At 48.5% G+C, this 12,198-nt stretch overlaps 2 protein-coding genes across 2 annotated transcripts; one reads left to right on the forward strand and one right to left on the reverse strand.

Moving 5' to 3' along the window:
• Nucleotides 1-2,159: 2,159 nt before the first annotated feature.
• Nucleotides 2,160-5,252, forward strand: N7508_007481 (AMP-dependent synthetase/ligase; the record flags this gene model as incomplete). Its single annotated transcript, XM_058465545.1, has 4 exons — nucleotides 2,160-2,749; nucleotides 2,812-3,207; nucleotides 3,259-4,282; nucleotides 4,332-5,252. 4 exons carry the CDS (start codon nucleotides 2,160-2,162, stop codon nucleotides 5,250-5,252), a joined length of 2,931 nt encoding a protein of 976 aa, XP_058317947.1.
• A 3,092-nt stretch (nucleotides 5,253-8,344) lies between these two features.
• N7508_007482 (uncharacterized protein) lies at nucleotides 8,345-8,798 on the reverse strand (the record flags this gene model as incomplete). Its single annotated transcript, XM_058465546.1, has 2 exons — nucleotides 8,345-8,740; nucleotides 8,787-8,798. The coding sequence occupies 2 exons, from the start codon at nucleotides 8,796-8,798 to the stop codon at nucleotides 8,345-8,347; spliced, it is 408 nt and encodes a 135-aa protein (XP_058317948.1).
• Nucleotides 8,799-12,198: the final 3,400 nt, after the last annotated feature.

The raw sequence follows: 12,198 nt of genomic DNA on the forward strand, positions 1-12,198 counted from the left end.
CACCTCAATACTAGCACATACCAGTATCTGTCAATCCGACATATTTCACTACCGAGCTGGACACACCACCGAGCTGGACACCCCAAAACACCATAGTAAATGAGATAAATTACAACTTGATATCTCAGCAAGCACGTTGTTGTTTGATTTCTTCGTTATTCGATAGCTATCGATAAGGATTTTAAACACTATATATTAGTTTTAAGAAAATCGAAAAGCTGCATCATCATGGTATTGAAAATTACGTTGCTGAAAGGCAGAAATATATATATCTCAAATCACAAAGTCGTATATATTTTCTAAAGTCCTTGAAGAGGCCATATATCACCTAGAAAGTATTAAGCTATTAGGAAAGTTCCATATAGAAAACCTTTGTTGAGATTTTAAGTTGTAATTTATCGCATTTACTATGGTGTTTTAGGGTGTCCAGCTCGGTGGTATGTCCAGCTCGGTAGTGAAATACGTTATCAGATATGCGTGTCCCATGACCGTTCATTGTTGTTACGACTGTTTATTACTAGCGTCCGCCGTCGATCCCGATGAACGCCGTGATGATTGCTTGATTGTGTCCAATAGACACTCGAACCAAGAGACAAAGGGATTTGGGTACTGTAAAGAAAAATTTTGTCGAAGGCTCAAAGACCAACTATTGCCCCGCAACAAATAAAGAGCCTCAAAAAAGTCAACTATATCTACGTTTAAATGAGAACATTAGGAAGTCGATTGGTTCGGTGCAATCTAAATGTTTAGAACCTAATCAATTGACCTGTCACCTCACAACAAATAAACACCTGCATGTCAAGAACACTACATGCGTCTGTTGATCTGAAAAAGACTCTATAACTACAAAACAAACAACCGCACAGCAGATAAGTGCTGTTTAAGTCTCTCAAGCAGGAATTAACGGCACGGGAGATGAACGGTCCAGAGACCGAGTCCGTTGTTCTTCTCCACCAAATAAACCAAATCGGCAGTAGATGTTTCCCTCACATCCTTTCATGAGCAGCGTCAAGCTGGGACTCTCAAACGGGATCCGGTTATTTACCCCTCCGATACTGTTTATTGGGGGTGTAGCTCCCGAGCTCAAGGGTCACAAAGGTGTATCCCCACCTCGTTTATTCGGCCCACTCATCAGAATTGCCCGTTTACGCAAAACCAGGTCCGGACCGCTTGGTCAATCTGGCGAAGTCTATCACAGGGCCGCGAAGGGGCTCTATCCCACTGACCAGTGATTACTGCCATCTGCGTCTTATCCCTCAACTATTTTAAACCCGCAAATACAAGGACCTTCTCAGCCTCTGTGTTCTCCAAATAACTTATGATAGCAATGATGGCAGACTCCACGCCAAATGTTGGGCTGCATGCTTCCAACGATGTTCTTGGAAATTCTATCGACCCAGCCTATGCGGTGAGCACTTAAACAATTGCTGGTCCTGAACCGAAAGCAAGATCGGAGTCCCCCATGACAAGGCGATACAAGAAAATGTTCAATATCATACATGCCAACGTTTTAATTTGTCAGTCGCTTGTAACTTAAATGGCCAGTCGAGCCAATGATATTGATGATCGTAGGAAGTGTAGGAAGTGTACTTCGAGTAGGGATAGTCTGACCAGCGAGCACACTGTTGGATTATGAGCTATTAAGAACCCTAAACACGACCTCAACCACCCTCATCAATGAGCAAGACAAGCTACCTCTCCGTTGCTTAATCTTAGCAACTTATCCCTGAAACACCACTCCGCCTTTTGGCAAGGACGCAAATTTACATTTTGCCGGTGTTTGCTCTCTTTTGTCGCTGCGTGTTCATTGCCACATCACGCGGTGACTCGATTCCGCCAGTAATTACCAGAGACCACGTAATCCATAAACAAGGTGGATGAACAAAGAGTGCCAGGGAATAACCATCGCGCCATAACTGGATGTTGGGATAAACATCTTTGCAGAAAAGATGATATTGGATTTCAACGGCTCTTACAACACTGAGATCACCAACGACCATCTCTATCATCCCAAGCACTAGACGTTATCTGTTAGAATCAAAGCCATTATGTTCAAATCAACCTGTTGGCGCGCTCGTATATAGGGCTCTTGTTCTCTCAGAGATCGATGCTGCGAGCTCTCTAACATCCCCCTAAGGCTTTGCAAACTCTGCCTCACCATGGGTATCCAACGCAGCGGTCAGACATCTCAGGTCGGTTTCTTCGACACCGCGGATCAACTGGTTCAGGAATATGGACAGCTCCAGTTTCTCGACGACCTGATCCGTTTGCGAGCGGCCGACCTTGTCCAACACCCAATTCTTGCCTATCCCCGATCAGCGAGCCATGCCGCGTCCTATGACTACTATAGCGGTCAAGACTTGAATACCATGATCAACCAAGCGGCGACGATGCTTATGGACTTTGGCTTTCAGACGGTAGGTCTGCCGATGCCGTCCGACCTCACACATTCTGACAGCTCTTCTCAGCCAAGGCGAAACAAATCGATTGTCGCGCTCCTTGCCTTCTCAGATCGTAACATGGTCGTGGCATTCTTTACCCTGAGCCGACTGGGCTACATTGTTCTCATGCTTTCGCCAAGATTGTCGGGCAAGGCGTGTGTGTCCTTGTTAGAGACGGTGGGGTGCGAGTCCATTGTTTACGGGGAAACCCCCAGCATCCGCTCGACGGTGGGTAACATTGTGCAACTGAAGCTGGTGAGCTGCCACGCACTGCCCCGAAGCTCTTTGGAAACCAAAGCTGAGCCCAGGTTCTTCTTCCTTTGCCGCGATCGTGACCCCGACAAGACCGCCGTGATCCTGCATTCTTCAGGATCCACTGGCACCCCAAACCGCTGTTCCTTACCCATCGAGCGCTCATGACACACCCTCTGAAAGGACCTGGACTCACATCGTTCAATCCTCTTCCCTGGTGTCATCTGCACGGACTGTCCACCGCACTCCAGGCCATGTGGAGGAGAAAGACCGTGTACCTGTGGAATGCCGCACTGCCAATGACAGCGGAGCTCGTGCTCACCGCCTTGGAAGAAGCTCGGCCCGAGCTGATAGCTGCAGTTCCGTACATGCTGCAGCTGTTGGCGGATGATCCTCGTGGCATTGCGGCGCTGCGGAAATGCACACTCGTCACATACGGGGGCGCTCCCTGCCCCGATGAATTGGGCGATCGCCTGGTCAGAGAAGGTGTCACTTTTGGTGGATCATTCGGCCTGTAAGTTCTTTTCCTTTTGCGTTTGATCTTCCGTGCTGATATCCGCGCCAGCACCGAGGCAGGCCTTGTGGCAGATTCGATCTCACGGTCCGAAGACGACCCCGGTTGGAACTACCTGCAGTTCTTTGACCGCGCACGACCATATATTTGGATGAAACCCATCAGCGAAACTGAACCTCTCTATGAATGCGTTTACCTGGCCGGTCATCCGGCTTTGACCATGTCCAATTCAGACGATCCACCCGGATCTTTCCATTCTAAGGACGTATTCGCCCCTCACCCTACGATTCCAGGGCGCTGGAAGTACATGTCGAGACTGGATGACCGCGTCACCCTCGTCAATGGCAAAAAAGTCTTGCCACTTTCTATGGAAGGCCATGTCAAGCAACATCCACTGGTCCACGAAGCGGTGATGGTGGGAGTGGGCAAAGCCACTCCGGGACTTCTGGTCTTGCGCTCGGAGGAAGCCGAGCCTGATCCTCTGCCGGATCAGGACTACCTCGATGCTATCTGGACGTCTATTGAAGAGGCTAATTGCCAGGCAGAGGCCTTTGCTCAGATTTCACGCGACATGGTGGCGATTCTGCCATACACTGCAAAGTTCCCCCGAACAGACAAAGGCTCTGTGATACGACCACAGGTCTACCAGCAGTATGCGGAGTCGATCGAGACCCTGTACACCACGGAAGCGCGACCCAATGGGGGCCTCCAACTAGGCCTGGCCGCGACGCAGTCTCACCTTCTTCAGCTGTGCTGGGATGAACTCGGGGTCTCCATCTCGAGTGTGGATGCCGATATCTTTTCCGAAGGTGTCGACAGCCTGAAAGCAATGCACCTCCGCCGCTTGATTCTGCAGCAGTTCAGGTTTGACCCCTGCCACTCTCCAAGTCCAAACTCGGTGTTTGAAATGGGCACTCTCTCGCAGCTAGCCCTCTACATCTGCGCGCTGCAGAGCAGAGATAGCCTCTCGACGGCCGAAGACAGTATCTTACTGATGGACAACCTGGTCAAGAAATACTCCTCATTTCGGAAACACCTGCCTTGCCCGGAAACTCCACGGAGGACAAGGACCGTGGTAAGTACATGCAATTTTGACACCGAATCATCAACCTGACATTGCAAAGCTGTTGACAGGAGCTACTGGCTCAGTGGGCGCACATGTGCTGTTCGAATTGCTGAACGATGACTCGGTGTCGACTGTTTACTGTCTCACGCGGAGGGCATCTCCGTTAAAGGCGGTGCGTGGCAGCCTGTTCGAAAGGGGTCTGTTGCTTTCGCCAGAACAGACAACAAAGGTTGTGGCACTAAACGGCGCACTGGACCAGCCTGACTTTTCTCTGGACCCCGTGGGGAAGGCCTTTCACCGTATGCTAGACTCTGTATCTTTAATCATCCATACTGCATGGCCAGTCAACTTTAACCTCCCCCTCGCTCAATTCGAGCCACATCTCCGGGGACTATACAACCTCATTACGTTTTCGCTTTCGGTCCGAAGACGTGAACCTGCGGTCATGTTGTTTTGCTCTTCCATCTATACGGCGCTGGGGGCCTCCTCGGCCACGATCGAAGAGCAAGCAGTCGATCTCAACAGCGCGCTGATGGGCTACGGTCAATCTAAGCTGGTGGGAGAAAGGATGGTCAGCCTTGCACGCCGGTCAGGCGCAAGAACGTACTCTCTCCGAATTGGTCACGTCTCGGGACATTCGAAGAAAGGCCTGTGGAGCGACTCCGAGGCAATTCCTTTGCTGATCCGATCGGCACTGACCCTGCGAGCCCTGCCTGAACTACATCAGAACTGTTCATGGCTTCCTGTGGACAAGTTGGCCACAGTAATGCTCGAGTTGGCTGAGTCATGCTCTGCGCCTGAGTGCGGCGTTGGGCCAAGCCGCGCGTCCGGCACCTCCGGGGTGACCTATGTTGACGACTCGATCTACAACGTGTGTAACTCGCGCGTGTTTTCTTGGTCGGAGCTGCTGTCAGAGTATTCACTTCGTTTTGGTAGTAAGGGGGTTACTTTGGCAGATAGACAGCGAAAGATGTCGTGAATTTGATGACCACGTCAATGTAGAAAGTGGATGAAAGCGCTGCGACTGCCAGAGAAAGAATAGTGTAATTTGATGTCATTAACGTGGTTCCCAGCGGGTTCGTCATCCCTGCCGATCCGTCATCCCACCTCAAATCTTCTGCCCCTACCCAACCACCGATCTTTAAACGCCTATTATGCCCCCCAAACGAAGTCAAAAAGCTCAAAAATCCATCGAGCAGGAAGGCAGGATCTCGCTAGCTATCAAGGCTATTCAGAATGGCAGAATTACCACGATCGCTGCTGCTGCTCGCTCTTTTGATGTCCCCCGTACAACTCTTGCAGATCGGATGAAAGGCATTCCTAATCTGTATGAAGCAAGGGGTACAGGCCATAAATTCACGCAACTAGAAGAGGAATCAATTCAGGATTGGTTAATCTCTATGGATCAGAGAGGCGCCGCGCTTACAATCGCGATGTTGAGAGATATGGCTAATTTACTGCTTGAGCACCGCGGAGACAATGCCCCCCAGACCGTTGGCAAAAATTGGCCAACACAATATATTAAACGACATCCTGAGCTCACTACTCGATTCTCTCGCAAATATGACTACAAACGCGCCCTAATGGAAGACCCAAATACTATTATTGAGTGGTTTAACCTTGTCGAAAAAACGATTGCTCAATATGGTATCACTTCGGATGATATCTATAACTTTGATGAATCGGGGTTTGCAATGGGAATCAGTGCGACGACGAAGGTTATTACGCAGTCATTTTACACCGGTCGGAGGGGCGTTTTACAACCTGGCAATCGTGAATGGGTGACTGTTATTGAATCAATTTGTGCCTCCGGACGGGCGCTCCCACCATACGTTATCTTTAAAGGGAAACACTTTATGGTACGATGGTTTGACGACCTTCCAAAGCATTGGGCTCTTAACGTTAGTCCGAACGGCTGGACAAGCAATGAAATTGGCGTTGATTGGCTCCAAAAACACTTTATTCCGCATACAATAAGTCAGACTAAAGGGAAACATCGTCTTTTGGTCCTCGATGGCCACGACAGTCATCTTACAGCAACATTCGATAAGATTTGTCAGGAGAACAACATTATACCAATCTGTATGCCTCCGCATGCCTCTCATCTTTTACAGCCTCTTGATGTTGGTTGTTTTGCTGTGTTAAAGCGCTCTTACGGAACGCGGGTTGCGGAATATACCCGATTAGGCATCGATTCTATCGAAAAAGATGACTTCCTTGATATCTTTCCAGCGGCTCGTGACGACTCATTCAAAGAGTTTATCGTTCAGAATGCCTTCGCAGCTACTGGTTTAGTACCATTAGACCCCGATCGAGTGTTATCAAAGCTCAACATTCGTCTTCAATCTCCGCCTCTACAAGAGCGACCAGTTTCACAAGGTTCAACATCAGGCAGTAATATCTCTACCGGCATCCCTAGGACGACTAAGCAGCTAGAAAAACGCAAATCTAGGCTCAATTCTGGTCTTAGTTCAGCTGCTGATAAGATCTCTTCCCCTACAAAACGTGATCTTCAACAGTTCTACGATATGTCGGTTAAGCTAGTTCACGAGCACATCTTAATGCGGGATGAAATCAAGCGTTTACGGGAGGGAAATAGAAAACAGACGAAAAAGAGGGAGAGATCGAAGAAGCGAATGCCTAATATAGGTAGTTTAACAGAGGTTTTGGATCCTACTACCAATGTTGGTGGTGAGGGAGGTGTTGGTGTAAGATATATATCTGATCATACACCTACTCTAGAATCCCAGGTTGAACCTACACTTCCTATTTTGCCCCCTGTACGTCGGCAAAATACATGTTCTAAATGCGGAGGAAAAGGGCATAGGTTTACTACATGCCTGCAGAAGTTTTAAATCGTCAATTTAATGGTGTTTTGGTTGTTTGAATGGCGTTTGAAAAATGTACAAAATTTGAAGATTTGATGGGGTGACGGACCGGCAGGGATGACGAACCCGCCGGGAACCACGTTAGTTAAATTATTCCCATGATTTATTTTCTTTCCTTTCCGGGCCAACCACACCATAGAGATAGACCTTTCGGGTGATGTTGATGCAGTTTCCTAGCCAGCCAGCTCACCCTGGATTTATTTACATGGTTTTGGCGTCGCACAACAGGCCAACTATAGACAAACGAAAGGCATTGTACAGCGACATCCTTATCAGCGGCGCAAGCTTGTCGGGAATTGACATGGCATGCCAGCCCCAACAGCAGCTACGTGTTGGGTGACTGTGATTTACGGCCGCGCTCGAGAATTGGGTGGAGCGTGGGCAGCCAATAATTGGGATGTCCCTTGATTCCGTCTGCATATTACTTGTTAATAAGCAGCAGATCCAGGATGCAGTGTTGATATACCTGGCGCTTTATATTCGCAGTTATGGTTCCCGAATCCAGACTTCACCAGACTGTTCCCTTCCCAGCGGAAATTTTTTTATCCTATATTCCACCTGTCGCTCGCGCTAACCATGTCACTAAACATGTGAGATCCCAGATCGAATGGAAAGGTGCCCAGTGGGTAGAAGCTCAGAGTAGATGGCATGTCTATATCCGCGATTTGAAGACAGGAGAAGAATTCATTCACGAAGCCAAAGTGTTGATTTCTGCTGTCCGGGGCTATTCAAATCCCAAGTTCCCCGTTCTACCTGGCTTGGAGCAGTTTGCAGGACCGGTTGTGCACCCCGCACAATGGAACAAGGAATACGACCTCCGAGGGGTAATGGATGTTTGTTCAGGCCCTATGAGTGGTCCAGCAGACCATTAGATTAACAGTCTTGCAGGCTCCGGCTCACAGCTAGATCCTGCTGTGATCGACCAAGTTAACAGCCTGTGCAATTTATTCGGGCAAGTGTTCCATTCGAGCGAGCTTGCGTGAGTGATTCTGACACTGTTACTGTACGTGAAAAAAGAGCCCACAACATTACCTGCCGATGCCCACGTGCCGATTTGGAAATGCACGTTTCCTGGCCACTGTTACGAAGATAATGCTAATTCGGCCCAGGCAAAGTGCGATGTAGTTGATTTGTGCTACTTGATCGGCTGTGTGCGCGCAAATGGACATCTCAAGCGGTTGCATCAGTTTGCACCACTCCCACTGTTCAGCTCGGCAGGTGCGGAGGCACGGCTGCCTGTGGGATCTCCGCCTTTCCCTTCGCACTTCTCGCACTTTGGTGCTTGCCCGGCCTCCTCCGCCTCCACCCCTTTTACCACCAAGTCAAACATCAAATCAAATGACTCTGCATCTCCAAGCCCATGTTTGATTCCCTGCTCTCTGAATAGGTAGTCCATCATAGATCCCATTCGCCGATTCACTTCATAAAGAAGCTCAGTTAAACGAACGATTTGCTCTAGCTCGCTCCTAGATTGGCTGAGCGATTCCCGTATGGCGACTAGCTCCTGTTCGGATCGCGCTTGGCGGCGCTCTGCTTGGAGAGTGCGTGTATTGAGTGCACCAATAATCCGAAGAACTTCCTGGATACTGGTCAGCGGCGCCGCGGTCAAAAATGGGTACACTTACTGAGGCATCCATGTCTGCGGGCGGGAACTGGGCGAAGAGGGAATACGGGATCATAGATTTCCTTGGATATGGGCACAGAGGACGGGGGCCTTGAAGTGATAGAACTCTGAGATTTGGGATACCAATGGCAATACTTATAAGTTGTACACTGCATCACTCCAAAACTAGCTATGCATCTCTTGTCTGACTTCTACGAAGAGTTGATGGGCAACACCATCGCTCACGCGCGGTATCAAGTGTTCATGATGGCTTTTAATGAGGATACCTGAGCGGGCCTCAGGAAGAACTAGGTGCTCTGTTATTTTGTTAGTAGATGTGTTCAACCTGGTAACCATCAATTACAATAGCTCGCAGTGTGTTGATTACAAGTTCATACGATTAGGGATTCCTCTAGTTGACGAGCAGCGCTTTCGATCCGTTGCTCTTCACGAGTCTATTCAACGCTTCCCTGTACCCGGGACACACGGAATGAGACTCACACTCTCCGAAGTTTGTTTATCAGGGAGCGCCACTTGTTATGAAACTAGAACCCTGAAGCTGCCCTTGTAATTTTGGAATATATGGGCCCGACTCTGTTCCCCTCCGATCCCTATCAACTGTCTCAAAAATTTGACATCGCTGTACCTACTAACCTCCCTATCCTTCGTCACGGGAAATACTAGCATGAGACATTCCATATTGAATCATGCTTAGGACATTGTCGAAGTTGGCGAGATGCTTTGGGCTGGAGGTAGTACATGTCATTGTCCTTCGCCGATCGCGTCACGGGGATCTACGTCTTACTCAGTCTAAATTTCCTTCGAACCATCCTACGGTGGATTCCCTGCTAACATTTGGAAGGCATATGCTAACTCTAGCTAGGATATTACCCTGAATCTTGACGAGGCAGAGCCGCTCATCCAAAGAAGACAATCAGATGGCCTGTTAGAAAAGGGCCTGCTAGAAAAGGGTAGCGAAATCGACGGTCGCTCATATCATTGCGGAGGGATGGATTGGAACAATTGTGACTGCATTTTCTGTACATCCCTGATAAGTCTCTTCGTGACATGTTTAGCCAATATCAGCAATTGGATACAGTGGGATTTGGTAAAACCGGACAAATGCTCATCTTGACCATGACATGGCCCGAGTTGGACCCATTGTGGGGCAGGTGTTTATTTCCCTTCAGCCCCGTGAGCCTTGTCTGTCTCGACCGGAAGTTGCAACCAAGGCTTGGAGAACCTAGTAACTAAAACGTGGGAACTAATGAACAGACTCCTGAGCAAACTCACCGGCATTCAGTGCTAAGATAGGAGCTTGATCAGTTGGGCTCCAATGTTGGTCATGATCCAGCAATGAAAGATTGCATGCAACCTCTTCCCACAGAGATTGGTTGGTGAGGCTCCACTAGCGCTCAGTTCACCGGCCTCAGCAAGTTCTGACCTAGATACACGCTAAGCCTGCAACAAGATTCAACCTTCCACATTTGAACAGTTGACCATCCTGTTTATCCTTGGCTTTGGAGAAACTTCACTCCCAATAGTTCCTTACAATTAAACAGATAGTGGGTTTTTTGGGTAATGAAAAAATCAGTTGACGCAACGTAAGGAAAGAAGATTATTCCTCCCGCAGTCAAGCCTGTTCATTTCGCGTATTGCAACTTTGTTCAACTCTGCCGCTGAACGGGCGTGATTACTTCTCCGACCAATGAGACACTCATGGTCTTGAGGTTCAAGTGGCTGCTTCAGGTGCAGGAAAGCAATTGCCAAGGCTGCAAGGGGAAATGACCAGCTGTCCCGCACTAGTGTCTTACTGGGAAATTAGTCGCTGGTAGATACTTAATTAAACTGGATGTCCGCATCGTAAATGGAAATACCGTGAGTTCAGGGAGCCAGTTAGTCGTTGGTGAGGAATTGTGATGACTTAATTTGACTAGGGGGCTGTATATAAATAGAAGTACCTTAACGTTAGATCCATGACCGCCGATGCTTAGGGAATCTTGTATTGCCAAGAATTCATGCATTTTTACCAATTAATGCATTGGAAATACAATTACTGCGGTCGGCTTAATTAGGTCTAGCAGGTGGAGAGGGGGTCCGAATAGCTTCCATGGAGGGTCCTTCTTATGTGGCCCTATTAGAATGACGCGCTGCTTCTCAATTTGAAGTAATTTATTGATTCTTAATAGCCTGAATAGCTGATAAGATCCTACCCTCTTGTTCTGTACGATTTCGGGAGGATCGAGTACGTGTTGGTGGCATAGTGGGTGATTGAAGAGGGAAGGTTCGACGCGTTTTACGTTGGGTGGCCATCTCGGGGGTGTGACCGGCTCGGTAGTGAATTACGTTAAATTGATGTAAAACCTTAAATTTCGGGAGGGGCTACTGTAAGTTACTTGATCCCTAAGGACAGCGCTAAACAGCGCTGATTCAGCGTCTAGACTCTGCATGTGTTTTTGTATGGTCAACCCGTAGTGCATTCGACGTGTCTGCCCTCAACGGAATACTGAGTCAGTGAGTAAGCGGCCCTGTATTTTACTTCTACTGTAACTGCTGGGAGAAATGGCGGAGAAATCAACGGCTTCAGTGGAAATGGGATGCTGTGCCTCCTATTGTCGATAGTTTTCCTTTTTCTAACTCAGAGTTATATTACCGTTCAGATCCCTATATATTATAGGAACGCGTGATGCATCAATAACTTCTATGTATTTAGACGTTCCATTTCGCGCAGAGAGGATTTTCCAGCTCTTTCATTCCGCTGACTCAGAATATCTTGTTCTTCCGAGAGCCGCTGACACAGCGGTTAAAGAGACTCATCTCATTCCCGACAGACAAGAATAGAGGAAAGAAGCGGTGCTAGCATGGACCCGAAATCACCGAACTGGCCTGACACTGAAGGCCGCTTATCCATGGTCACGAGCGGAACGGTGCGGCATCCGGGTCCGACAGGTGATCATCGGTGGCTAATGACCGGAACCCGGATATTTTACAACCCTTGGGCGACAGCAACTGCATATAAAGTGGCATAAGCTACCTCAGCGAATCTAACATACTCTTACTCTAACAATCTCATCGTTTACCCCAAGCCACCAAACTGTCCCTCAATCGCGGAAACACCTTCACCTTGGTCTAAGTTGTCTCCTTCTCTTATTCTCTTAGCATGGCTCTCAATGCAATGCCGCCGGAGGTCCTGCGCTCAAAGATCGACGTGTGAGTGTATAAACTTGACTTTCTTTCTTTCTTTTTTCACACTAAGACGGCATATCAGCCTCATTATTGGCGCAGGTCCAGCTGGTCTCATGGCAGCGTGGTGGATGGCTCGCTGCGGCATCAAAGCGCGCATCATCGACAAACGTGGTACCAAGGTGATAAATGGCCCCCGAGAATTTGTTCTCGGGCCTCATAACCTGTTGTAGTCCTGTGGAACTGTTGAT

Source organism: Penicillium antarcticum, assembly GCF_028974205.1.
Source record: "Penicillium antarcticum strain IBT 31339 chromosome Unknown utg000007l_segment0_segment0, whole genome shotgun sequence".
NCBI classification, from domain to species: domain Eukaryota; kingdom Fungi; phylum Ascomycota; class Eurotiomycetes; order Eurotiales; family Aspergillaceae; genus Penicillium; species Penicillium antarcticum.